Source organism: Cygnus olor, chromosome 10 (genome assembly GCF_009769625.2).
Source record: "Cygnus olor isolate bCygOlo1 chromosome 10, bCygOlo1.pri.v2, whole genome shotgun sequence".
Taxonomy (NCBI): Eukaryota; Metazoa; Chordata; class Aves; order Anseriformes; family Anatidae; genus Cygnus; species Cygnus olor.
In genome coordinates, this window is record NC_049178.1 from 8,201,236 (window position 1) to 8,229,231 (window position 27,996).

The window sequence follows — 27,996 nt, forward strand, 5'->3', positions numbered from 1 at the left end:
AGTAAATGCAGGCATTGTGGTTAATGTGACTTGGCAAAGGAATCTCTTTCTATCAATATAGAAAGCAAAGTGCTGACTGATATTGATGCCAGGCAGCAATGCCACAGAGCAAATCTAAACCAATTGTGTTGGCAGTGGGAAAAGTACTTCTAAGGCTCTCTTCTTACTCCATAGCCGTGGAAGCTCTCACCCTGCAAGCTTTGCAGCACCTGCAGCCTGTGAACCATGTCCACGTTGTTCCAGGTTATGACTCTAAGCTGCTGACCAGAGCTGATGTGGTTAGCAGTCCATTTGCTTCCATTGTAGACTCAAGCTTTTTTTTTTTTTTTTTCCGTGCCAGATGGGGATTGTCCCTCATCAGCTCTTCTCTATCTGAAAGAAACGTGCCCTACAGTTAAATTACCAGTAATCCCAGTCTTGTTTGATGCACCTTTAAGTGGTTATTTCCATTACAAACTCCTCCTGTTGTTTTCAAAATGTGTAAGTAAAACTACAGAGTCTTGCGTTGCGGCTGAAAGATTGTGATGTAAGAGACTCATTTTTGGAAGAGAAACTCAGAAGCTTCCTTGGAAATTAGTGGAAATAACTAGAACCCATAGTGAAGGGCCTGTATTGAGCCAGTTGGACTCAGATCCTTAAAAGTCCTTTTTTTTTTTTTTTTCTTTTTTCCCCTTGGGTAATATTACACTGTATGTAGTATAGTACTATATGCTATTGTATATCTCCAGCATATACTGTTGTTACTAGAGTATTTATAGTACTATATACTTATAATCCTATGGTGGCTGGCAGGGAGAGGAATGAGACTGGGATGTGTTGACAGACATAGCATCAAGACTTGTCATGAGTTAGCATAATGGGAATATCTAATAGAAAATTTCATTTATCCTCACTGTGTAATGATCTTGGAGGCCAGAAGAAACTCATCATTCTGTCAAAATGGAACAGTCATATGGCCCAGTGATGGCTCAAGGTCAGGTTCAGGAGGGCATACAGAGCATGAAGAGGTTTCTACTGATGGAGAAGACCTCCTGCTTCCAATAAAACATTATTTATCTTGTGCATAAATCATAAAGTAGCAAAGCTTACAATTTTTCAAGAAACATCTGTAGTTGTCATTTCTCTAGCAAGACTGTACTACTTTTCCTGATTCCTCCTCTCAGCTTGTTGGCTGAAGGCTTCTTCTGGATGAGCAGGAGTGGGAACTGCCTGCAAACAAGAACATGGAGACCCCTTAGGAACCAGCGCATTTGTGTGCTCTGCCCTTGTTGGACTGACAGTCTGCAAGGACGTGTGGAATAGAAACATGAGCTGGAAACAGAAAAACAAACTGAAGGTTTTGGGGAAGCATGTATTAGTCTTTGTCATGACTTCAAGAGTTAAAAGTATGCCTTGTCTTCGTTCCTCCCCCTTAGATTGCAAACAGTCTATGAGGGAAGAAGAGGGAACAGTAACTATGAACAGGAGAGGAGCTATCAAGCAAGCGAAAATCCACTACATCAAAAATCATGAATTTATTGCTACCTTCTTTGGACAACCCACATTTTGCTCTGTCTGCAAAGACTTTGTATGGTAAGAAGGAAGTGTTAAGCTTCCCCCACCTCCAAAGGATTAGTAATTGTAAAATTCGCTTCAGGTGTATTGAAACAAAACATGACGTGTAAATTCATCCGTGGTATGAGAGAGATGGAAATAATTTATTTACTATGAGTATTGTTATGCTTCAGAGCTATAGTCATCTCTTTCACATTAAAAAATAGATCTGAAATAACTGGCAAAAATTCCATCAGCGTCACAAGTGAAATTTGGCCTGTAACCAACAGCAGCTCTTTCGCAAAAGAGTGAGATGGGTGGAACTGACAAAATAATGCTCAAACTTTGAGACGTGAGGTGGCTGACAGCAGAGTAAAGGCCCATCAAGAGCAAGAAGCTGGGTCCCTTTCATAGGAAGGCTGTTTTTATAGTAAGTCAGATCAGGACTTCCCATGTAATTGAAACTTAGTCTTTTCGGGGTTTTCCTCCTAATGTGATGATTTTTCAGAACATTCTACCTTTTCTTATAAGCCTTGCCTTCCTAAGACAGAGGATTCTGAATACCAGAAATTAGATCAGTTTCTTAATTGGAACAAATATTTATGTAGGCAAAGAATATATTTGTTGACATGGTAAAAATAAAATAAAAACTTTCATTCTAGCAAGCTTATATGATTTCCTATATCATTTGTTTTTCAGGGGACTCAACAAGCAGGGATACAAATGTAGACGTAAGTTGATTTTTGCCTTTTTCTTGTATGACCTTCTACATTATTTTATAGATCTAGTATTCACTATTGAAAAATCTGTGAATGTGTGTGGCACAGTGCACGATCACTGTGTTTGTTAGTAGATGTGAAACATAAATTTTGCGTGATAACTTAAGGCTTTCTAGTTGTGATTCCTACCTGAAATTTTAGTGTCAAGATTTAGACTTAGCTATTCTTCTCATGTGTGTAATGCATTTGAAAAGTTGCAGTCATATATGACAGCAGCTTTTGTGAAACCTGTTCTAAAATGAATTACAATTATTGATGGGTTTTACAGCAAAATTCAAAAGCACTTTTTAACTTAGCATATATCTCAGTGCAGTATTCCAAACAGCAGGGGAGGTATCAAAGAGGATCAAAAGCATAATATTGTCCTCTTATTATCAAATGCTGACAGCATTGCCAAGTGGAGACAGATTTAGTGTAGAAATAGAGGTTATGATAAAAGAGAATGGGGGGAAACAGCTTTAAAAAGATCATCATCTTGATAGAAATTATTTTGATGTGTATGCTATGGTGGAAAGGAGTATGTTTCTCATGTTGTGCTAAGAAATGCAAACACTTCATCCTATGTACGTATTACCTGAAGAAATCCTTTTTTTTTCTTATGCACGTCTTGAAGAATGCAATGCTGCTATTCATAAGAAATGTATTGATAAAATTATCGGGAGGTGTACTGGTACTGCAGCCAACAGCAGGGACACAATGGTAAGAGCTGGAACAGTATATTTAGAGTGTAACTAAATACTCTTGAACAAACAAAACCTGTAGAAACAGCCAAGTCCATTTTGGGAGCTACTTGGCTGCACAACTAAGCTACTGTCCTCTCTTTATGTTTATATGGAATGTGTAGTGGAGGAAACTTCTAAGCAAAAAAAAATACTTAAAAGCCCTGCAAGAAGGTGGTTAGTATTGCTTGATTGTTTCTTTCCCTGCTAGATGAAGGATGTATTTATAGAGCAAAAAGGATTGTGGCAGGCTGCAAAATCCCAAAATGATGAATTTTTCTCTTGGATATGTTTTGTGTGTGGTGTGTTGCTACACCTAGAGGCACATCGTGAGGGTGAAATGACATCTTTTCCTGATGTTCTGTGTGCATTTCACAGGGACTCTCCTATCCTTCATCAGTGTACTACAACATCAATTTCACTCTTGTCAGGACCCTAAAACCTCACACAGTTGTCTCAAATATTTTTAAACTCCAAGCAGTTTATGCATGTAGCTTCATGTTCACTGCTAATGTGGTGAGATGTAAAGAGATGCTGCTAAAAGCACAGTTTTGTTCAGTTACTGTCCAGTTAGGGTGGGATGTGTACCCACCTTCTTACTTGCAGTATGTTAAGGCTGGGGTATTGAGGATTAAATTGTTGTAGCTTTGTAATATCCAAGCTATTTTCTGTAAGAAGCTGGTCCTGTTTTGGGTGAAGTGGCTCACCCCTCTCCCTGCCAACAGTTTCAGAAGGAACGTTTCAACATCGACATGCCTCACCGCTTCAAAGTTTACAACTACATGAGCCCTACCTTCTGTGACCACTGTGGCAGCCTGCTCTGGGGGTTGGTCAAACAAGGACTCAAATGTGAAGGTATGGAGGCAGAGGGAAGGCAGCTCGGACCTCTTCCTGCTTTTCCAGCGTGGTCTCTTTCTCTCTGCCCCCCACTAGAGATTAGCTACACATAGTGCATTTGTATATGTGTTATACAGAATGAGATTTATCTCATCCATGTGTTGTTTAAACACTCTCTTTTAGTAGAGAGAAAACTAGGCACTTGGCTCATGTAGCAACTCAGCCAAGGTGAGCTTCTCATGCAGTCAGAAAACCTGGTAGAAGTATCATCTTGCATATAATTGAAATTACTTCTGGCAATAGGTGAAATTTGGTGAGTCTGACTCAAGGTAGCACCTAAAAGTGTCTTTAAAGTGTTCACTGTAAATACCATTTTTATAATTCTACCACAAAAATGCAAGATGATCTTTTCTTACCATTTTGGTTAAGACGATCTTTTGAAAAGATTTTGAGAAGAAAAAAAATAATTGCAACTTCTTCCTTTTGAATAGATTTTTGTAGCCTTCATTGGCTTAAAGACTAAAATTACAACTTCATTAAGAACCATAAATCAGTGTCTAATCTGGGCTTGCTATAATGTTTATGAACTGCACAGCAAAACAGCCATTTTGTTGTAATGTTGGCCAGTATTTTCCTGATGCTTGTGTAACTGTACATTTCTTTTAGAATGTGGGATGAATGTGCATCATAAGTGTCAAAAGAAGGTGGCAAATTTGTGTGGAATAAACCAGAAGTTGCTAGCTGAAGCTTTAAATCAAGTTAGCCAGGTATGCTTTATTGCTGGTTGTCATGCAATTTTGTTTCAGAGCTTTTTATTTTTACTTCCCTTTCCCATGTCACTTTTATGGGGAATGGAAATTTGGGCCTGAGGCAATGGAAACAGCTTTCTCTTCTTAATTTGACCTATAAAGAGACTAACAAAGATGGCAATAGCCTAGAGGAGAAGCTGGGGGAAGAACATCCCACCTGACAAAGAATTTTTAAACAAAAGGTTTGTGTTTTCCTGAAATACAGCTTGGTTCTTTAACGGTGCCAAGGTTATTTTCTCCCTTTGTGTTTGATTGCATTCAAACAGTAGTAGCATAAAGCTGAAGTCTGCCCGTGCTTCAACTTTAGAATTCCCTTTGAATGCTAAATTAAATAAGTAAGGAGAAATAGAGCAGAGAGCTTCCATTTTTATTAATCTGATATATATACACACAGAAAAGTCCTCTGGAATTAACACAGGCCCCACAGTTTACATTGTTGGTCTCCTGTTGCACCATAGCCGTCTCTTGTGTACGGATTACCGTCAACTTCTGACTTGCAAATAAAGATTCAGACACAAGCTCTGAAATTAAAACAGGAGAATATATCGTAAAAGCCAACAGTATTTCCTGTGAGCTGAGCATTCCTGAGCTTTCACAGGATATTTACTTTGAAAACAGTGAGAGCTGTTACACCAGCTTTTTCATGACACAAAAAAAAACCAACAATCTGCTCATTACTAAAACTTGATCTTGGGGACCTTCCATACATAAAATTTGTTTGCATGTGCTCAAGAAGTATGGCACACGCTGTCTTCAGCGTGTTCAGAATGACAGTGGTTCCCACCTTGTGTTTCAAAACCTTAACACTAGTCCAAGGGGATGCTTTCCCACAGTGGATTCAAACCAAGCAATTATTCTCACTGTGGATTCAAACTGTTATAACTTTCATAGTTTTTCAACAGACTATTACATAGACTGTTCAGGAATTTTAATATTTTCTTGCAGTGAAGAAAGTAAAGCAATTGGCTGAAGCTGTAAAAAGTGTGGCTAAATAGTCCGAACTACATTTTGAGAAGAATTATGTACTAGGAGTTAATTATTTAAAAGAAATGATCATACTGCCATCTGCCATCATGATGTTGTATTCAACAGCTTTTGTTGTAAATATTTCTAAAGTAACAGTGCAAATATAATTTCAAATGTTCCCTTCCTCCTCAGAAATCTACACGAAGGTCTGATTCTGGATCTGTAGAAAGTGTTGGTATTTACCAAGATTTTGATAAGAAACCTAAAGGAGGAGATACAACAGGTGAGAAAAACATTTTTGTTTAGCCATTTGCCTACTAGACCGTACAAACTGTCACGTTTATTTATTCATTCTTGCCTTATGTTAGATAATATTTTTTGAACAAGCATTGTTAAAAAAAATATGCACTTAATTCTTTTTACCTGGCCACACAAAATGCTTATGTAGTTTTTGACAAACACTAGTATTTTTAGTCCATGAGCATACCCACTTTTATGCAAAACGCTCGCTTTATTCTTCGTGGCATGGTTCCCCATGGTGGAAGCAGAGGATGGCTCACTAATCAGACATGCGTGTACAACACACCTCTCTCCCTTCTGTAACTGAAATGTCATGAATATTGTTAACTATCTCAATTTGTTCACAGAATGTTAGAGGCCTCTGTACAATACTACAAATTTTAGGATTTAAGCCAAAAGACTAGTTGCAGTTAAACAGCTGAGGTAGTTTAAGGACCTGGAATAGAGAATAAGCTTCAGCTTCAGAATAAGGGTTTACTTTGTCGTTGTTGTTTTTGTTTGGTTTTGTTTTGGTTTTAAATTGCTAAAAGAGTTCTAGCACTGTAAAAGTCTCACAAAGACTGGTGAGGTGTGGCCTCACCAGAGCAGAGCACAGGGGGATGATCACCTCCCTGGCCCTGCTGGCTGTACTATTCCTGACACAAGCCAGGGTGCCTTTGGCCTTCTTGGCCACCTGGCCACACTGCCGACTCATGTCCAGGTGAGCATCAACCAGCACCCCAAGATCCTTTTCCTCTGCACAGCTTTCCAGCCACTCTGCCCCAAGCCTGTAGCACTGCATGGGTTGTTGTGGCCAAAGTGCAGGACCCGGTATCATCTCATGATTGTCATCAGAGAGTCTTGGTGGCACAGGAGATCTGTGTAGCAGGGGTGCAAAAAAAAAAAAAAGTTAATTTTAGGATATAATCAAGCCTAACCTGTATGTTCGTGCTTCTTAGCCAGGATCAAGCATAAATCAGATCTTTTCATGTCCTCTTTGCTTCGAGGGACTAGCTTCCTCTATTAACAGAAGAAAATACAAGCCATCCTTGTAAAGTACTCTGTTCTCTAAACTATGCTCTGAATATTAGCAATAGGGGAAATTTAGGACCCTTTATTTTTGTAATTCCTGCGTATGTGTTGCTTAAAGCCAGCATCAGAAACAATCACAGATCCAAATGCAACATTATCAAATATGCTTCATAACTTAAACTTTATTATGAACTACATGATTTGACCTGTATGTTTAGATTTGCCAATATCCCAGCAGCAGATGAACTGAAATAGTATGTCAGTACTTAATTCCTAATAGAGAATCTGAGTCATGCAGTTTTTCTGCATATACTGAACTTTAAACTCCCTGTTTCAATTAGCAGATAACAGCCAGTACGATAAACTCTGGGAGGGAAGCACAGCCAAGACAGCATCACGAATTGCAAGCAGGAGAAAATTCAACATAGACAGCTTTGTCTTCCATAAAGTATTAGGGAAAGGAAGTTTTGGAAAGGTATGTAACAAATTTATAGAGCTTAAGGTGACTGCCTTGCTTGATCTCTGCAATATTATGGGCTATTTTTGTTAACCAGAAAGGTCTTACAGCCACTTGAGTAGATAATATTTTAAGAGAACAAAATATAGCCATCTCTGTCAAAGACACTGGAAGTTCTTTACCTGCAGCTTGTCTGAACTCAGAAGTGTTTCATAATGTACAAGGGGTTTTCAACCCAGTCAGAGGAATTGCCCTTTATCCAAAAGGGCAATTACGTTCACATTCTGTCTACCGAAACAGCCTCATAATGCTCCAGTGCAATGGCAGAGAAATGTGGGACAGCAGCGTGACCTTCCACTCCCATCTGCCTCTGCTCCTTGTGCTCCTTGCTTACTCTGTGCTTGTCCAAGGGTGATGTGACCTCCACAGATTCTGTCCTCTGTTGTCTGTGAAACTCCAGCTGTAATGAAGGAACAGACTTTACACGTCCTCTGTTCATACTCTCACGAGTCATTGACAGAAAAACTGCACTGGAAGCTGCTGTGCCCTGTCTTGTACCCTGTCTCCTCACATCTATGCCCAGCAGCTTCACCTTGCCAAATCTCACCATTTGCATAGCTGCCACAACTACTAAAAAACCAAACTGCTATAAACACCTTTGACTTCTCCTTACTGATATCATCAGCAACAGGCTTTTCTACACATGCTGTAATCTCATCTTTTTTTTTTTTTGTAGGTTCTGCTTGCTGAGCTGAAAGGGAAGAACGAATTCTTTGCTATCAAAGCTCTGAAAAAAGATGTGGTACTAATTGACGATGATGTGGAATGTACCATGGTGGAAAAGCGGGTTTTAGCACTTGCATGGGAAAATCCGTTTCTCACACATCTTTACTGCACGTTCCAGACAAAGGTAAGGGGAGGAAAAAAAAAAAGGCGAGGGCAATGCAACAGATGTTGCCTTTTAATGGATGCTGTTACCAACAGTCAAGTGAAAATAACTTTAGTGATGCAAGAGTTAAATCCCCCTTCTTGTGTTCTGTGTAATAGTTCACAAGCCTTGTGGAAAGTAAATATAAGTGCGATACCCATATACGCTGACGAGATCAGAATGAGATCAGAGTAACATCTACACGATCTGGAATAAGAGACAGTTTAATTTAAAACCTTGACCCTAGCTTTATCCTCAGTGAAGGGAACAAAGATGACTGTCACAGGTAGAATTCAGGAAATATATTTGAATGTGTATTTATATTAAATCTAGAAGCCCACAGAATATGAGGTGAGCTCCTTAGCCTTGCAAGACCATGCTACTCAAACCTGCAGCAGCCTCATGCGTTCTTAGGGGTGCATGAAACAGAAATATGTCAGGACAGGACGAAAGTGGCTGCTGGGTCCCCACTGCCAGATTGCTACTTGAGGTGCGGTTGTGATAGCATCAATAATGTTTCCATTCTCTGATTATTTGCAAACAGGATCATCTGTTCTTTGTTATGGAGTTCCTCAATGGGGGAGACCTGATGTTCCACATACAAGACAAAGGGCGTTTTGATCTCTACAGAGCAACGTAAGTCTACAGCACTTCAGTCCCTATCCCCGTGAATTGTTATAATCTTTGTGGCTTTACTACTTCTAGTTCTGCACCACTTAGCTGTTAGTCTTTCACTCGTGTTTCAGTGTCTGATGATTGAAAATGTGTTTTATAGGCATCAGTTTGATACAATGAAGCTCACTTAATGACGTATTGAGTTAGGTTTCCATCATTTGCATAGCAGTGTGATGTTTTGCTTGAAAGGATACACCTGTATGTGGAGATGCTAGGTAAACCTCAACATAAGCCAGCAATGAAAACATATGGTCTTAAAGCACACTAAAGCTGTACTGTCATGGAAAAATTAATTTCCTAAGAAAACAGCACTGGGGAGCAGGGGGAACCTAGTAAACAATATATCACTGTTACTGATAAGTTGACATAATATTATAGGAAGATAACCTGCACTTTCTACAAGATACTAATTAAAATGGGAAAACACTTTATTTAACAAGTGTCATTTTGTCCGTTACCTATGGCTTGAAGGTAACTGAAGCTGAAGACTTACAATTATATAATGGTTTTCCATCTTTTAACTATAACTTTTAGTTTTAGAACAATTTGAATGGGTTCATGAAAGACCTTAAAAGTAACACAGGGTGGGGTAATGGATCTGCCCAAAAGCACCAGTGTAACCGACTGGAAAACAGCTTGCATTACTGTGCTAACTAAGAAATACAGATTAGATTGGATTGGATCAAGAAGACCAGCATAAAAAGCAGCCTGCAATAGCCAGCCTCATGGGTCAGGGCTCTGTTCTGACTCTCCCCAGCAGAAATCTGGACAAAATCCCCCAACTTACTTGTGTTTCAGCAAACTTCTATCAGCTTCTCCTGGAATTTTCTGTACATATTTCTCAAGTTTTGGGTCAACATTCATTCTGCAATACAGAAGTGGAAATCACTATTTTTTTTTTTTTTTTAAACAATTATTAAGTTTACATCCTGGGAGGAGGAGAAGGCATTCCTTAAGAGTTTTTCTTTACATCCTGTGGATTAACACTACCTTTTTGAGGAGAAACAGCAATGCTTTCTGTCTGCTGCAATTGGGTGGGTATAGGAGTGTAGGTAATTGAGGTCCATTCCAAATTTAGCCATTAATGTGCCGTCCCTCCTAAAGCTGCCCCATGAGTACTGACCTCCCAGTAGCTATCTTTCAGAAGGCATATGCATACCTCTCATAAAACTGAAAGAAAAGGGACAGTGTTCCCCCATGGAAGGGGAATGAAGCATTAAAGAAAGCTGGTGTCCCCTTTACTGTTTGGCATTAGACACCACAGATGTGTGGTGAAAATTAACTTGCAGATTATAGAATCCATCTGTGTAAATACAGGTGTAATATTAAATATGGGATTTCTCTTTCCTAGTGTTTAAAGAAGTGTACAGTAATTTTCACTGCATGAAGTTTATGGCAGCTCTTCTGGCCAGCTGCATTGTCTAATGTTTTAACTGAGCAAGACAGACTAAAAGATGTTTTGGTCTTTTCAGGTTTTATGGAGCTGAAATTTTATGTGGGCTACAGTTTCTTCACAGCAAAGGCATTATTTATAGGTGAGTACCAGCTAGCACCAGCGTGGGACCTATGAATTGTCTTAGCACTTCATGCATGCTTGAGTTACTGATTGATGTAACAAGTAAAAACTGTCTGTCAGAGTTCTGATGTTATTCCAAGGGCATTAACATGCCTGAGATGAATCTGTATCTTTGTGTCTTTTCCTTGGCAACCAGAATGATGGAATGCTATTTACATTACACAAAAGCAGTTTTGTCTGTTATTTTTAAACACTCCCTTCACATCACGAGTCTTTCGAGTTTGGTGGCAATGGTGAGTGTCCTTGAGGGTCTCAGTTCCTACCAGTCTTGGAAAACCACTGAGGTGGAAGTCTTCTGCTTTTACTTTCCATGTGAAAGCAGAGAATTGATGCTTCTGCCTCACCAGATTCTTAAACAGCAAGGAGCAGATCCTGACCAACTGTTTCTTAATGTAAATATCCACATTACAGGAGATCACAATTTTTTGTTTTGTTTTTAAGATGTGTTTTTTCCTCTCAATTTCCTTTCTCCAGCCTTTTCACCCCACCCCAGCTCTAAAACCGTTTGGTAACTACTTGCTCAGGTACCTCTTACCTCTAACAAACAAGTATGAAGGATAACAGGTGCATGCCTGAGAGCAATTTCTGCATGGCCTTAGGTAAAGGTGCCCCACGATGTCCGCTATTGCCCACCTCCCTTTATAGAAACAGGAAATGTCTGGTGGAGCACCGTCCTGTAAAGCAGTTTCCTGAAGTTAGACTTGTATTTCACCAAAAAAAAAAGTGTTTGTAAGGAGGATCAATGTTACCAGAAAACTTCTTGATGAAGAAAGGTGATTCTTCGAAGCCTTTCTGCCTCACAGAGAAGACAACTGTAGCTGGGAAGGTACTTAATGCATCCAGCTCTATTCCCACTGCCTCCTGCATGGGAAGGGACCAAACTCCAGGACGTGTTGTTATCCTCAGGAAGTCTTTCCATCCCAAGTTTTCTATATATTTTTAGGCTTGCTGTTAAATTCCCCTGTGTTAAATTAGTGCTTCTAGAGTGAAATTTCACAGTATAAAATATTTTCAGACAAACTGGTACCGTTTATCAACAGGACATCAGCAAAACCAAAGGTACTTTTTCCCCTCTTGCACAGGAAGTTTACCAGTATAGTCACTGACCTTGACTGTAGTGGTTTTAGGTAGGTGTTGCATTGCAAGTAAATCCTTCACACCCATACAAAAGATTTTAGAAGTTGCAGCTAGGTAAGTGCAGTGCCCTACATTACGATGAGCTTTCCCTGTCTCAGAAATATATTCAGTTTACTCAAGGTGAACAGCAGCTGATGTCCAAACACAGGGTTTATAGCACATTGCGTTAGAGCAGGGGCTCTTGGTTCAAGCTGCAGCTCACCCTTTTGGCAGCATAAGTAGCTGATACTGTAAGCTCAAGTTAACAAAGAGAAAAGACTGCCCTGTTCCTATGTAAAATCTGCTCTATTCAAGGCTTTCTTGGTAAGCAGAAGGGCTGTTCAGTTTCTCTTCAGCCTGCCCTCTTCGGTATGCGCTTTTGCAGCCAGATGGACAAAAAACACTTTGCAGTCAAAGGGAGGGAATGTAGCTTTTGGAAACTGCTGTTAAAAAGCTCTTCCTTGATTGAGGATTGTTATTCTGTAAAAAAGGCATGAATAGGCACTTCACAGACTGTGGCCACAGCACATGAACCCCCCCTCGTGCTGTAACTAGGAGCAAGTCACAGGTAAGATTAAAATTGGGCATGCTTTGAATATTCATGCTTGTGCCAAATGCCCCAAGAATCCAACAAGCTTTCTTTTGAGCTATGCAGTCCAGTGTAGTGCTGCTATGTTAGCTGGTGAGGCGTTAACTCACACCTCCGTCCAGAGGCAACAGAAGCACTGGGTGTGATTTTGGATGTAAAAGCAGATGATGAGGATTATATAGGCATGCTATATACACATCTCAGCCACTTTCTTATGCTTACAAGAGATAATTCTTCTTTTCTCCCTACCCTCTTCCAAGTATCAAAGTACAATTTTGCAGGTATTATGTTGATAGATGATTATTTTCTTGAAAAGCCTCTTCGTACAACGTAGGGAGGACATTTTTAATCTGTGAAGAAACTGCATGCATCTGAATACAAAAATGACATACTTGTCCTTAAAAGATGTTTCTTTTTTTTTCAATATACCTTTTGCAGAGACCTAAAACTGGACAACGTGATGCTCGATAAAGAAGGCCATATCAAAATAGCTGATTTTGGAATGTGCAAAGAAAATGTAGTTGGTGAGAACAAGGCAAGCACATTCTGTGGGACCCCAGACTATATTGCTCCTGAGGTCAGTACATCACTGCCACATACTGCAGGGGCGGATTTAATAGACTGATGTTAGAATGGCCATTGTGATTTTTCTTCCCTTTAGAGAATAATCGTTCCAAAATGTAATGATAATAATAACAAGCACAGAAAAAAAAATTAGATGCCTTCTTCTGTAGAGGGTTCTGAAGATAGAATATTTACAAGTATCTACAATGGTTTTTTAATAGGTTTTGAAATGTTAAAATTTTCAGTTGTTGAAAAACTAGTTTTTTCTCTTCTGCTTTTACAGCTAGCATACATGCAGGACTCCTGCAAAATGAGCATGTGCACTGCAGCTGATAAAGCAGATGCAAGCAGCCAGAATTCAAAGGAGAATCTTAGAGAGTTAAATTCCTTGTGTTCATAGTTGGCTTTTTATCTGATTTGCATAGTAGTCAAATAAGGTAGTTAGCTTTTAAAGCTATAAATGTCAAAGTCTGTTGGTTAATAATCTGCTTTCATTGCCACACGTTCCTTCCTTCCCCTACTTTATTATCTTGTAATGAAACTAGAGCAGATGTTTTCCAAGTACATGGTATTTAAAGTCAATGGAGGAAATTTCAGAATGAGAGCAAAGATCTGTCCACAGAGCTGTCCACGTTTCCACAAACAGCAGCTGAGCAGAAAACTACAGCTGTACTTCAGTGTCAACAATCCTCTCAGACTGCTGGATTTTTCCCTCTAGATATGCTAGTTATTAAAAGATTCCCTCTTAAATTCACTGATCTGTTTTTTTGTATGTACTTCTGTCTTTTACTAATTACCCATATTTCTTCCCCTGCCCCTCTTCTGTGGAACAAGATTCTGCAAGGCTTGAGGTACACGTTCTCTGTGGACTGGTGGTCATTTGGGGTCCTGCTGTACGAGATGCTTATTGGACAATCCCCTTTCCATGGGGATGATGAAGATGAGTTGTTCGAGTCAATCCGAGTGGACACACCTCACTACCCACGCTGGATTACCAAGGAATCAAAAGATATACTAGAAAAGGTAAGGTGAAGATTGATGAGTGGGTCACGGTCCAGTATTTCCACTAAGGAGGGACAAATCTAGGCTTTTAAAAGGAGCTGTTAATCCATGTTAGCAGATGACTTTTACAAATGGAAAGCCAGGTGACCTTAATACTAATGTCTGTGTACTGTTAGCAACTTTTGTTTGTTCAGCAGTATACCAGTTATTTCTTCCACTGCTACCTACCTTTTGAACGGATGTAAGGCCTTGTTGGCTATCTTGTCTTGCAGCTATTTGAGAGAGATCCAACAAGACGACTCGGGGTCACTGGGAATATCCGAGACCATCCTTTTTTCAAAACTATCAACTGGGCAGCGTTAGAGAAGAGGGAGGTAGACCCTCCTTTCAGGCCAAAAGTGGTACGTGGATTATTCTGTGTTCCTGTAACAGTGCTGCACGTCTGTTGGTCACCAACCTAGGGGTGATGGGTGAATCCTGCAACTTGCTCAAAACATCCTTACAGTAGTTTATTCTGAAACCTGAAATCTTTTCTACCCTAAAATCTTCCTATTAAGGCCATCTTCCTATACAGCTTTAAGAAACCTCTTCACTACCGTTGTCTTCCGGAAAATAATGAATAGTGCTGCTATCCATTCTTTTCAGATCAATGGAGGAATGCAGTGTTTTGTATGCATTGATGTTAGCACTGTTAGTGCTTACTGATAGTTAACTTTAACTAGAGCAGCTCAGAAAAAGATGCATTCTCCATACTGGTGAACTTACAGCTACTTCGAATGCACATCCCTAGTGTTACCTGAAAAAGCGTGTAAAGAACAAACTATGCAGTGCTTGATTTGTGTCACCACAGGCTCCCACTGCTTCGTCACAAAAAGTTCACATTAAAAATTCAAATCAGTTTTCCTCCACCCCAGTACCAGAATAGATAAAACAATCTGGAAGTAAAGTACATTTTAAAGAGTGCTTACATACTTGATGCAGGAGAGGTGTTCCATTTGAGAACAGGAGCCTTCATGTTGCATTTTCCCATACAGATGGGCTCTGGAAGTTTAAGAATCCTGCAACCCATAAGCTTTGAAGGTTCAGAATGTAGAATTGTAGTCTTAAATAATATAAATTCTTAGGAAATATGCACAAATATTAGTTTTATCTAGACACAAAGTAGCTGCAATAGCTGAACAAATGCAGACCTTAAAATGCTTTCAGAAATTAAAAAAAAAAATGTTGTTAATGCCAAGGAGTGTTGGGTTTAAATGTAAATGCACTGATTTTTGTCAAGATAGAATCTTTGGCTAATTCATTGAAATGTTATCACATATCCAGGTGGTTCTTTTCCAAAGCAACCCAGTGCTGTTTGTTTTCAACCAACAGGTAGTAATTTCCCAGTTGTAATGTTATAGTATTGTTTAAAATAGGCAAAGGGATTTTTTTTTTCAGCAGGGTTTGAAAAATAATTTGCTAAGCTTTCATATTTAGCAATATTTTCTGGAAAAAAAAGTTTGCAACTATTGTCTCAAACTATCTTCCCTCTCTGTTTAACACAGAAGTCAGCAAGTGACTACAACAACTTCGACAGAGAATTTCTAAATGAAAAGCCAAGATTATCTTACAGTGACAAAAACCTGATCGAGTCTATGGATCAGTCTGCATTTGATGGATTTTCTTTTATCAACCCTAAATTTGAACAGATCTTAGAAAAATAATCTCTGAACAGTTGGACTTTAAAGCAGGGTTAAACATTAAGAACAGAAAACTCCAAGTGCTAAGTGTTACCCTTCCAACGATGTTGTCAATACTTCAGAATAACAACACAATAGTGTGATTAATTATGTCTAGCTGCTGATTTATTGGCAGTGTTCTTTTATGCATGGTTGGGTTTAAGGTATGTGAATCATGTGCATTATTTTCTCTATTTGGGAAAATGTAAATTGTTTGGTTACTTGAATGTAGTTATGTTATATATATATATATATATATATATGCTGTATATTTTGCTCGGAGGAAGACATTGGGGAACATAATGTGTCTTTTTAAAAGTGTTTGAGCCCTTGGTTCTTTTATTTGTCTTCAATTAAAAGAAAGTTATGTTAAACTTTCATTTTTGACTATGATTTTTTTCCCTAGAAATATTCAGTTAAGCTCCAGTTGATTTAATCTACAGTAAAAAATAATAATTTGCAAGCCCTCTTCAATTACAAAGATAATTGTTAGTGGCAACAAGGAAGTGCCACTCTTACACTGCAGTCTCTCATCCAAAGCAGCCAGTGCCACTCCTATGGATAATATCCTTGACTACTGCAGTTAATAAAAAACGCAAGTCTTTAGCTTTACAAGTCTGGGAAAAATTAAGAAAGACTTTGTTTTCCCTTCCACCAAAAGGGCTTTTAAAAAAAACTGCATGATAGAGTAATTCCAGTCAACTTTGACCTCCGCAGGTCTCCAGCTGCAGTGTAGCTGGGAAGTATTCTGGAGCTCCTCTCCTCTCCTCTGTGTGCCAGGCTTAGGTGGTTATTCTAAATACTTACTCTGAGGAAGGAGAAGCATTAGACAGTTTGGTCTAAGTATCCAGCAGCAGCATACCACTGGGGAATATGACTTTCCACTATTAAAATTCCAGTTCTACGGAGGGACCTCAGTTGAGGCATTTCTCCTCCAAGTAGCTGCTGTATTCTTTGCTGGCGGCAGCACTGTGCCCTTTCACCAGCTGTCACCTTGATTGCACCATCTGAATGGGGCACTGACCTGCTACAGGAGCCTGCTCAGGTTGGAGCGACCAGAAATGAAAGCACCACGGGTTGTACAGTTGCACAGCCTCTGGACTGCCTCCACTGAATGGCTGTGCCCGAGGGCCACCTGGTGGGCGGTAGACAGAGAGATTAGTTCATGCATTTCAGACCAGGTGAGTCCTCACACTACACTGAGAAATTACATATTGAAAATTAGGTTGTTTTTTTTTTTTGTCCAGAAAGCAGCCTGAAAGCGCTAAAACAAACAAGAAAGCCTCCCACACAACCATACAGTGTACAGTTAAAGAAAACACTAACATATTAAACTACACCATAGCAGAGAAACTACAAGGTGAATACCACGCAAAAGTATAGTGATCAACTACATGTGACAATTTGAGGATGTAATTCTAAACTACAAACTATTAATTTTGCCCTTATCTTTCTGAATGACAAGTGCCCCTGCAAGTTACAGGCCATCTAACCTATACATGCAAATACATACCAGAAGGCAGCGTTTTGCTGTTGATTTTCAGCCTTCTGAAAAATACCAGCAGCATCTGGAAGATTATGTCAGAACATTGTAGCTTTAAGCGCATGAGTCAGATCTTAAAATACCAGTCACAAGGAGAAGTTAATAGTCTTCTTACCTTTCTGCTCCACTGTGTGGACAAATCTTGATGTGCTTTTATTTAATGCATTCTTCCAACTTTTCCCTCAGTTACTGAGTTTCTTACTTTAATTAGTTATTTTATCTGAGTAATTCTACCAGCTGCTTAATTCTTCTGTTTATGTATAAGCTGTTTTAAACAAGCTACAACTCCTGCACTTCAGAAAGCTGTGGAAACCAGCTGACCTGCAGGAACCCTCACCTGGCACTTCAGCTACCATAACAGACACAGAAAGAAACACAGCAGTGCAAGGTGTAGCATTTGATCTTTATTACTTGGATCAAACGTCAAATGATTACATTTGTCTGAAAGATTACAACGAAGGCCAATGATGTAAGAAAAGATAGTTTAACCCCATTCTAAAGACTGCATCTGAGCTAGCAAGTGTACTAACAGTCAAAAGGTAGTAAAATACACATGGGTATAAATATGCAAGGCCAGGACAAGGATTTTTACCTCCCCTATCAGTGACAGATCGGTCAGTATTGCATGGTCAGGAACACGAGGGGAGGACGTACGCAGCTTTTAGACAGGGACGATGATCTGCCATTCTTAACAGTGTCTCCCCAGAAAGGTAGTTAGGCATTGGGGAGAACTGCTTCACATTTACATTCATTGTCTACATTTGCTCTTACCAGCTAGAAAGGGTTGGATGCAGTCAATGGTTTAAGTACCTTCCTAAAGTAGAACAGACAACTTCATATTTTTTTCTCTTCAAGTATCAGCATAACAGTTTATTTACACTTGTATACAACTCTTTTTACTGAACACCCACTTAGTAAAACATTCATCACAGTATATTTAAAAGCAGGCTATAAAAATACCTACTATACATAAAACATTTAGCCTCAGGGAATTTTACAGCACCTCTGAAAGTTTAGAGGTAAAACAAAGAAAAGGAGAAAGGGGAGACACCTCCAGCTGTGCTTGCCAATGCAGAAGAGCGGCCTTTTGGCTCACCTCTCACTAGGGGAAACCTTTCCTTCCACATTTCTTCAACCAGGTTCAAGTACCACACCCTGATAGTAAAACCCTGCTTTTCTGATGTAGTATCCCAGGATCTGCCGCCTGTAACTCAGAATAAACCCTGACTCTTTCAATTTAAAAGTTGTCAAACAACTCCTGCTCATGGCTGGATGGCAGAGCTCTGGAGGAGCGAGGGCTGCCTGGAGCACTGCCCCGCTTCCCACACGAAGCACGCACGGTATCGGAGGGGGGGATGTTATTCCTACACTTTTGCCACAAAGGTGGCCTTGTTTACTATGCATCAATAAATTAACTACTCTGAGTAGCGCTGTGTGGTCTCTCTCCTCAGATAAGAGCTATGAACACAGCTGAATTAATAAAGATCTGAAATGCGCGTTACTGAACTAATGGATCACACACACAAAGCTCTAGACAGCAGCACTTGAAGCAAGCGTTTCTGGTCATTTCACGCCCTACCCATTCCTCTTCTGAAATGAAACCCAGCGATGTGATATGGCTTACTTCCAGAGCTGAACATATTGCTGAAATTAGCTTATTAAAACAAATCACAACAGCAGCATGTTATCTTATAAACCCTGCACAAACAGAAGACAATGTAGCCCTTCCCTGCAAAACTACGAGGGCCCATTATTTCACACAGGAATTGAGCAAACAAACAAAAAAGTTTCTTTAAAAAAATCAACAATGTACATGGTAAAAGTTCAATCAATTGAAGAAAAGTCCCTAAATCAAAAAAAAAGCACGGTCTATCTACAAAAAGATAGTTCTCACTTCAAGAACTAAGAGCCAGCAACAGTGTTGGCAGCTCACTTCAGTTGTCTGGAAACACATACAAAATACACTGATTTAGTACAGTCAGAGGGCTGTAGCCTCAACAGACATACAAAATTCCATTTTTAGCACTGGAGTTTCACAAAGAAATATAAAAGAGCAGCAAAGATTTTAAATAGTGGAAGGTTGCTTAAAAACAATAAAAAAAATGTAGGTGCATCTTGTTAAAAAACAATTCCAGAATTTACCAACTGTTTTTCTTGCATGAGCTGTAAGAAAGGTTAAATGCCACCTAACCTTTCTGTACTGTTTCCTGATATACATGTTAGATGTGGCTATAAAGAGAATCATACATGTTGAAATTCACTCCAAAAACTGCCAAAAAAATCACAGCACTAGTAAGAAAAGCAGCTTCTCCAGCCTTTGACAGTCTGAATCCTTCTTCCCTACCTCCCAGTCTCAGAAAGCTGCTCATCCCCTCCTGTGGCCACAGCAGAAGGGGCATTTCTCTATCTAGTTTCATTACCCGAGGCTGCTGTCTTATACTCACACTTGTATCCCACAGCCATTACTTAATACCGTGTCCTCCACTGTGATCTAAATACATCTGGCTCCTAGAAAACATTAAAATCTTGCTAGAACCGCAGAATCTTTCAGATAGCAAGTCTACTTTTAATGGTGTTATTTCCAAGGGGTAAGTCTCCCCATCCCATACAAATTTAAGTTGAGGTTGGTAAACCAAAAATCACTATAAGAGACAGAAGCTAACGTGACTGATGAGCTTTCCAATTTAAAGTAGTTTTGCAACGTGAATCCTCCAATGCTCAAAATGCAGAATTTCACGTGTTAAATACGCCATCAAAAAAAATCTTTGTGTAATTCTAGGCAACCATTCACAGTAAAAATAAGAGGAACTCTTACAAAAACACTAAAAGAAAGTAAAATCTAGTTAAAATCTGACAGTAAACCTGACACGGGCAATTAGCCATCTTGCAGTATTCCACAGATGAACAATAAAAGCTACTGAAACTGCACAAATTTACATATGAAAACCTAAAACCAACATTACTCTGCTTCTATGAATCTTTTTTTTTACCAATACCTTTCGGCACTGGGAGTTAACCAGAACTACAGGTTTCCTCCAAAGAAGCTGAATCACATTCGAAATGTCTTAAAGTGAAGGGGAGGCGCATTTGTTCCAACTTGCTCAGCGTTCAGCACGCTGTCTCCATTCTCAGGGACCCGAGCTGCTACTTAACGCTGTCGCGGTGGAGGAAGGGCTGCTGCCACCAGGAACTGCAGCTATAGATGGTTAGGTACTGTCCTCAGAGCTTCTTCTCTCGATCGGTCCACGCCTACATTCTGCAAATTTAAAGACAAAAAGGACTTTAAAGCACGAGTCTCGTGATCAGCCACAGCTTGGCTCAACACACGACTATTACACAAAACAAAAATTAAGCAAGTTTTGATGCTTATTTCCTCAACGTGTCTTGTAAAACAAGACGAAAGGTCCCAGCCCAGAACAGAAATCAGAAGCCAGGCTCTGACCTCGTCCCAGCCTCCGCGTGCTTTGTTGAGATGCAACACAGTCTCTCTCAAAAAGCATCTCTAAGACACGTATCACACCAGGTCTGGTAGGACAATCGGTCTCTCCACACTATATAGAGATCACACTGTTATATTTAAAAAACAAATAAATAAATTATAACCACTGTTTTTAATCATTTTTTTCTAATCACTTCTAGCCTTTCAGACACACATACAGTGTACGAGGAAAACAAAACCACACAGCAAAAGTCATAAACCAGACAAAAACTGACAAAATTTGGAGGGAGGGAAAGTCACCTCTCCTTTGTGTCAAGCATGCTTCAAGAAACAACTCAACATCGACAGCCAGAAAGCTGTTCTGGTCCTGTCTGTAAGCAGCTATCTCACTGGGAAGCCTTTGAGTAACTCCCTAAAGAGCTGGTAACAAAGTTCAAATGCAGTTTGGGACATGTGGGCGGATTGGCATGTCACGCTGACATCAGGTAATGTTCCAGTGGTTTTATAACCACGTTGATTAGAGTTGACTTTCAAAACAAGTCTCTCTAGTCCAGCTCAAGGAGAAGAGCCTCATGCAGAGAGGGGGACTCGGTAGTACTCTCAGCCTGCAGGCACACAACTCCATCCCTCAAAACTATCCCACGAAAAGCAAACCACTCCCCTCTCCAACCCCAGGTTCTAGGATTTTCAGCCATTCCATAAGTAAATGAGATAAACGAGTAGTACCTGATTCGATTCGGGGCTAAAGTGTGCCAATGTCATTTCTGCCCTCACTGATTCTCCTGCCAGCCCTCTCCTCTCTGCTCAGCCTTCCAGCCCTTGGTAAATCAGCCCATTTCCCACTATAAGCACACCACGCAAAGCTTTTTGAGGACACACGCGAATGCTGCCTGCCCCACTCTCCAACTGCTCTCTCTGAGTAAAGAAAACAATGCTCCTGTTTCAGAAAGATGCTTCCAGAGGCAGCATTCCTTCTAGAGCGAAGGATACAGAGACAGCATTGGCATCTAGGAACATAAGGAGCTGACAAAACAAGTCATACTCTGCATGACCACAATGGAAAAAAAAAAAAAACCACCACTGTGTTGGCATTCGTTTTATTTGTTCATATTTTCTTAGCAACTGATGCAACATACCCAGAAATTCCTTGAGACTGTGGAGATGTCTCCACAGGCAATCTGAGAACACTGGCTAACATCTTTTAAGCTGAGCATCTGCTGTTGATTCAAAGAAAATTAAACAGAGCATGAAATAGAGCATCAACATGCAGGAATCCAGAGGTACTGGAAATTAAGTCCACAAGCAACAAGAACTAGACAGCTACAATGCAAAACTAAGAGGAAACAACATGGTCAAGGCAAAAGATACCTCTCATTGAGTTAAATAAGGTGCGTCAGACAAAAGCAGCATCCTAGCGGCTGGGACAGCCACAAGAGGGAACACTGATACGCAGTTAAAGCTGGAACAAGACGTCCTCCAGTCAGAGTGCAGGCGAAAGGGAAAAGGCTGTGGAAGCAAAGCACACCGAACTGCCACATGGAAGAAACAAAAGCTGTGTAGGACAAAGCCTAATAAATAAACCCTGGGGCTTATTAGACAAAGAGGGCACCTAGCTCAAGACCAGATGAAGCGAGACTTAGAAAGGGACTACCATCCCCTCGAATGGAAGGTGGATTCCTACCCTCAGCAATCACATTAGTTTTAATTACGGCAGCTGGGACTGTGCTCCCACGTGGACTGAGAAAGACAAGTGTGCAGTGAGAACAATGCTGCTGCTTACAGAGCAGACAGAGGTTTTTGCCTTACTTTTAGGACCAAAAGGCATCCCCACAGCCATCCAGCAGCACCTTACCCAAACACACTTGAACAAAATTACTGTCCTGGAACAGCACTACTGCTGCTACATACTGGAGAGCACAGGAAACGCAGCAGTGGGAATCCAAACGACAGGTGCCTGGTTTTGAATGCTACTTCTACCAAGGCGTATGGGATCTCCGCAGCCTTGGAACACGACATCAAGTCAGCCAGCACCATCAGGCACATTTCTTTTAAGATTCAGAAAGGCCAAGGTTTCTTAGACCACAAAAATATCCATAAAGAAGATAAAATGCTCAAATTGGCTAGGTGAAACAACAGAAGGTGCACCTCACCGAGTCCTCTCTGGAAAGACTCAACACAAACAGACCAACTCAAACACACGCCGACACCACTGCTTCTCCTCATCACACTCTCCCTTGTTTTGTGTTTGTTTTTTTTTTTTTCCCCCCTACAGAACAAAGCATCCCCCAGAAACAAATGCGCTACAGATTTCCAAACAGGACAGCCTGCCATTTTAGTTTCATTGCTACATGCAACCCTCACAACAAAGCCAGAAGATTTTGCAATAAAGGGCTCCTCCAGGGGAGAGGGTTCTGAGCCGCACGGGAGTCACAAGGAAAGCCAAAACAGATGAAGTTAATAAGGACCATCCACAGCAGAAGAACAAGCATAAAGTGGACAATGCAAAGAAGTGCTCTTATCAGCCAGGTTCCTCCTGGTGAGCTGTACAGAGAACTCACTGTCCCTTCCCATTCAGCGTTAGGCCTTTCTTTTACTAAGAAAATAATCTAGGGAGGACTACTAAGCAATGCTGCCATAACAGGAGACCCCTTAAAGGGCAAAACTGCTCTTAAATCCCATGTTACTCCATTATACACATCTGCAAGAGGTTTTGTTTTGTGTTTGTTTTTTTTTTTTTTTCATGGATTTTGTCTTAACCAAAAATTGAACGTGTTTAGCTTAAAATTGCACAGTATTTCCTTAGTCACAAACCACAGAGGTGAAAGCACTCCAAGCCAGCTCTGAGTGGTTTGCCAGCACCTATGGAACATGTCCCTGTGAGCTCTCAGGGTTGTCACCTCAACAGTCAGGTAGAAAGAAGCAACCGGGCTCCCTAATTAACTGTGCTAGCAGGTACAGCAGGCTCAGGTCTCCTTCTCCATGGCATATCCAAGAGGATGCAGCAATTAAACACAGAAAAGCGACAAAAACTCCCACATCATAATCACAACAAAGAGAATTCCCATTCCCCCAGGCCAAGCCCATGCTGCTTTAACTAAATATCAACTGGTACAGCAGGAGGCCCTCTGTCCAGGGGGCTCTTTAGTTATATTAGACATTCCTGAATGCTATAAACCTCAGAAAACTGCGGTGTAACTTCAGAAGTGCAAATGCGTAACACTTTTTTCCAAAACCCCAGTTCTGGAAAAAACTACCGTATGAGAAACCTCCCCAGCAGATAAAAGCGTTCCACAACATGCCACTCTTGCTTACACTCAAGACACAAAGACCCCCCTCAGAAAACAGCTCAAGGACTCGGTGATTTACCGCCTTTCCCAGACTCAATGCTACATAAACAAAGCTGCTTCAATCACACAATGCTTCAGGCCATCTTGTTTTGCCCACCGTAACATTGCAGAGAAGGGAGCCAAGGCATGACACCACATCGCAAACAAGCTGCGGTCTCTCCAGCATGGGAGAAGTTTTGTTGTAATTCTGTTTAGGATGCATGCCCTGCTGTTTTGAGATCACGTGCCTGCTGGAGGGAGGAAAAACCTCCTGTTTCCATGCCTTTCAAGGCAAGTCACAACCTAGTGAGCAAATAATCTGCCTAATGCTGCTTCTGCTTTGTGAAACAGTCAACACTTCTTACTGCAGCCTAGGTAAAATTCATCGCTGTCAGAGCCAGCCAGTGGTTGCACTGAGGCACTCATCCACTCCTTGCATTTCAGCAGAACAAGTACCACCTATTTTTTCTGTCTTAGTTCCTCACTAAAAGGAAATTTAAAATCACTTCTGCCAGCAGGCAAGCTCTGAAGCCCAGTTAATGCAGAACAGCCGTTAAAGGAAGTAATTCGTATACTAACAACACTTCTACATATTCCTGTACCTTCAATAACTGTTGCAGGCTTAAGTGAAAACTTGCTACCCTCTTCCAAACAGCGCATCATTGATTAGCACATCTAGAACACTAGTGCTACAGATCAGCAGGATTAAGGTTGTACAGTAACTATGGATTGTTATTTTATGCTACGTAGCAGTCCAATCACTCCCAAGGGCACTGAAGTAGATAATAATGGTGCCTAGAAAACAAACTTCAGCTTTTTCATATCTCATGCATGATGTCGTGTTTCATAGTTTTCACAAACACACACACTTCAGCTAACATCAAATGATTGCTGGCTGTTACAATAGCTTTAAAAATTAATGCTGCGGGATCTTTACATTACCGCAATTTACAAAAACAGCTTTCCAGTGTCAGCCAATTAATGTTTGACAACCCAGCCACAATAAATTAACCAGGGCGATGCAGTTTTATTGTGATTTGATAATTTTTTCAAGCCATGCACTGTACAAAGATTTATTTTGGGTTTTGAGTTGTTGGGTTGGTGGGTTTTGTGGGCTTTTTGTTTATTTCAAAGTGATTGGAATGATTTGCTTTTCAATTTATTTTGAAGTAGTAGGATGAAAACGGCACCCCAAGTTCGATAGTTGATCAGGACACAGGATTCACTGATGAGCAGGGACTGTTACAAGAGCTTCCTCAGGAGGTCTGGAAATGTCTACATTCTGTATAATAATAAAAATACAGAGGAGAATATTTATCACGCAGCAGTAAGACCAACAAAAACACCAATCACTTGTACCTTCACAAGTACACAGCCGCATTTATAGAAAAGCAGATTTTTATGTTTATTTTTAATGCCCCCGCCCCAGAACGCAGCAGACTGACAGCCGGCTGGTGTCCCAGAACCAGACAGCAGGAAAATGTATGTACAGTAATCACTGATCCCATGCTGATGCCACCAAAAGCTCAAGTCATTCACATTTAGGAGGAAGTCTTTCACGGGCCCAGGCAGGAATCCACTTAAACACATACTCCAGCACGTACACTTCTATCCAAATAAGCAAACTTGAAGTGCTTTGCTAAACTATGCCACGTGCTTCCTTCCCAAGCTTTAACTTTGATTGTGTGATAAGCAATGTATTATACCTGCCTCTTCCCAGACACCTTCATGGCTCAAGACTGATTGCACTGACTAGATCTCACCTCATTTTGCAGAGGTCATGGGGAGAGAGAGGAAAAAAATAAGTAAGATGTTCAGTGCATCAAATTATTTAAAACAAAATCTCCCCGCCAAAAAACAGCACAGAAAAAAAACACACTAGGAAGCACAGCTTTGACTCTGGCCACCCAGAACAAGCCTCAGGAATCAGGCCTGCCATGGTACCACCTCACGTAAGAAGGCTGTTTAATTGCTATTCTCCGTTCTACCAAGAATGCAGATTATGAGAAACTGGGCTGAAGATCTTTCTCAGACCTTGATCTAAGATTTGTCCTGCTTTAGACTAAAACACTGCCAGTTCCGCTAACACATTCTTCAGGCTTCATGCTGACATGCTTGACACTGTGGTAAGCAAACTCAGCTTTCAATAATCCTCCCTCACTTCACGCCCCCCCACCCCCCCAAAAAAAAAAAAAAAAGGAAAAATAGGATTTGGGTTTGTTGCTATGAGCAATATCCCTTTCTGTCCCTTACCACCTAAGATAGAAGCACAAAGCAGATGTTTTACCCCAGCACTTGCTTTCTGACCCGAAGACAGGACCCAAGCAATAGCTCAAGTAGTTCCCCTGATTTATATTCAGTAAAAAGACTGGACTCCTTCATTTGAAAAGGTCAGGAACTTAAGCTGCTACAATGCTGACAAACGCACAGCTTCAATCCACTTGAGACAAATCATCCCCACAGAATGAGGTTTACACATACTGTAAACAAGTACTCCAGTACCTTGCCTGCAGTGTGAAAATACGTCTTTTCAGCTGAAGCAGATAAGGAGCACGTTGTCCTGAAACACTGACTACAAATTACTTGTGGGGGCACAGAACAGTACAGTAAGCAATTCTTATTCAAATAGTTTCATTGTTTAACAATGTCATTATCTGTGATGCTAAACTTAATTAAATGCTTTGACTTCAATAGAGTATTTGAAAATTTAATTTAACAGAAACAATTACCATTTGAGTAGGTTATGTAAATGAAAGCTTTTGAAACTCTCAGAGCCCTTTGAGCAGTGTTTAAATGCAGACAGAATCAACCTGGCCCTCCATCCAGCTATCCTAAAACGAACACCGTATCATCACCTAAACTCCACTGCTTTGGGTAACTTTGCGGGGACAGGGAGAAGGGCATCTAGGGGATTTTGATTAAAAATATCACTTATTTTTTTTTAAATTCATCATGTCAATCTATTTCTGTTCTAAACAAACAGCTTTGTGCCTTTGTGTGCACTGCAGTGCAACTGTCCGTATGATCCTCTACGTGCACCTGAAATACAACTACACTGCCACTCCAGTATAACCACACTGTTTGCTAAACATATTAAAAGCTTTCCCCCAAAATTAATGCCTTCAGTTAGAGGAGTGGTATTTTCAACAGCAATTCCCAAGAAACTTTAGCAGGTTGTAAATTCAGCACCAGTATTTTATCAGACAAACTATAGGTGTTCAACTGATCTGCCTTATTTAACATAGATGATGTTAACACCTGCTCTAAGGCATCTTTTTTTTTTTTTTTTTTTTTTTTTTATTTTCACCACGCTTTTAGGCACTGTGAAATCAGAATGGATTTCACAAATCTAACAAACCGAACGAAGACGCGAAAGTGGTAAAGCACAAAGATAAAGAGGGAAAGAGAAAGAGTGAGAGGAAATAAGTAATATGACTATTGGATGGAAAATGTCTTTGCTATGAATGACCAAAAGTCCGTATTCTCAGAACTCATAATGCCTGAGTCATTAAAACAAAAGTTCTCCGCAGACTCTTCCAGCATTTCTGCACAACTACCAATGTGTACCCTCATGTAAGTAAGGTAATTTGTGTCTTGTGCCGTACTGTACACACACATAAAGAACACATTTATCTTTATATTCTTTTTCACCATAAGCCATTGTTCTGAATGACTGAATGTTCTGAAAAGCCCTTTTTTCTCACTTTATCAGACTGACTTAATTCACTAGTAGGCATGGCTCATAACCTCAGCAAGGACTCACTGCCATACCTAGTGGCATTAGCATGAGGACATGCAAGGGAACAGGAAATTTTTAATCATGACACACTTTACGTAACTTTCATAATGCAGCAATGGAAGAGTTGGACTAGATGATCTTTGAAGGCCCCTTCCAATTGAACTTTTCTATTTTAAGAGCTTTGCACGAGCAGCAGAATCAACCCAAGCACATGACACAGGGAGAATACGAAGCTAGCACAGCCTTCCTTTCTACCTCCACTTCCAGTTTACAAACACACTCAATTTCCTTTTCCCCAGTTCTGCTGTATCCTGAGACCTAGTGTTCCGCTCCAGCCTTGGCCTCCAGCTGCTGCAGTATTGGCAGCACC

At 40.4% G+C, this 27,996-nt stretch overlaps 2 protein-coding genes across 15 annotated transcripts in view; one reads left to right on the forward strand and one right to left on the reverse strand.

Moving 5' to 3' along the window:
- The window catches only part of PRKCD (protein kinase C delta), a 68,135-nt gene extending 52,176 nt beyond the window's left edge, over positions 1–15,959 (forward strand). For 8 of the 9 annotated variants that reach the window (XM_040568254.1, XM_040568255.1, XM_040568256.1 and 5 more), the window contains 14 exons: positions 1,416–1,572; positions 2,233–2,264; positions 2,926–3,011; positions 3,757–3,886; positions 4,535–4,635; positions 5,836–5,926; positions 7,296–7,429; positions 8,148–8,321; positions 8,884–8,975; positions 10,487–10,549; positions 12,734–12,872; positions 13,694–13,882; positions 14,134–14,262; positions 15,406–15,959. In XM_040568254.1, coding sequence (XP_040424188.1) covers positions 1,416–1,572; positions 2,233–2,264; positions 2,926–3,011; positions 3,757–3,886; positions 4,535–4,635; positions 5,836–5,926; positions 7,296–7,429; positions 8,148–8,321; positions 8,884–8,975; positions 10,487–10,549; positions 12,734–12,872; positions 13,694–13,882; positions 14,134–14,262; positions 15,406–15,564 — 1,676 coding nt within the window. In that variant the 3' untranslated portion in view covers positions 15,565–15,959. The remainder of the gene's footprint in view (positions 1–1,415; positions 1,573–2,232; positions 2,265–2,925; positions 3,012–3,756; positions 3,887–4,534; positions 4,636–5,835; positions 5,927–7,295; positions 7,430–8,147; positions 8,322–8,883; positions 8,976–10,486; positions 10,550–12,733; positions 12,873–13,693; positions 13,883–14,133; positions 14,263–15,405) is intronic. The other variant, XM_040568263.1, reaches the window with a different exon arrangement.
- Positions 15,960–17,506: 1,547 nt separating this feature from the next.
- The window catches only part of LOC121075246 (6-phosphofructo-2-kinase/fructose-2,6-bisphosphatase 4), a 49,528-nt gene continuing 39,038 nt past the window's right edge, over positions 17,507–27,996 (reverse strand). For 3 of the 6 annotated variants that reach the window (XM_040568267.1, XM_040568264.1, XM_040568266.1), the window contains 2 exons: positions 25,078–25,169; positions 17,507–20,378 (listed from right to left, as the gene is read on the reverse strand). In XM_040568267.1, the coding sequence (XP_040424201.1) occupies positions 25,110–25,169 (60 nt within the window). In that variant the 3' untranslated portion in view covers positions 17,507–20,378; positions 25,078–25,109. The remainder of the gene's footprint in view (positions 20,379–25,077; positions 25,170–27,996) is intronic. The other 3 variants (XM_040568268.1, XM_040568269.1, XM_040568265.1) reach the window with 1 other exon arrangement.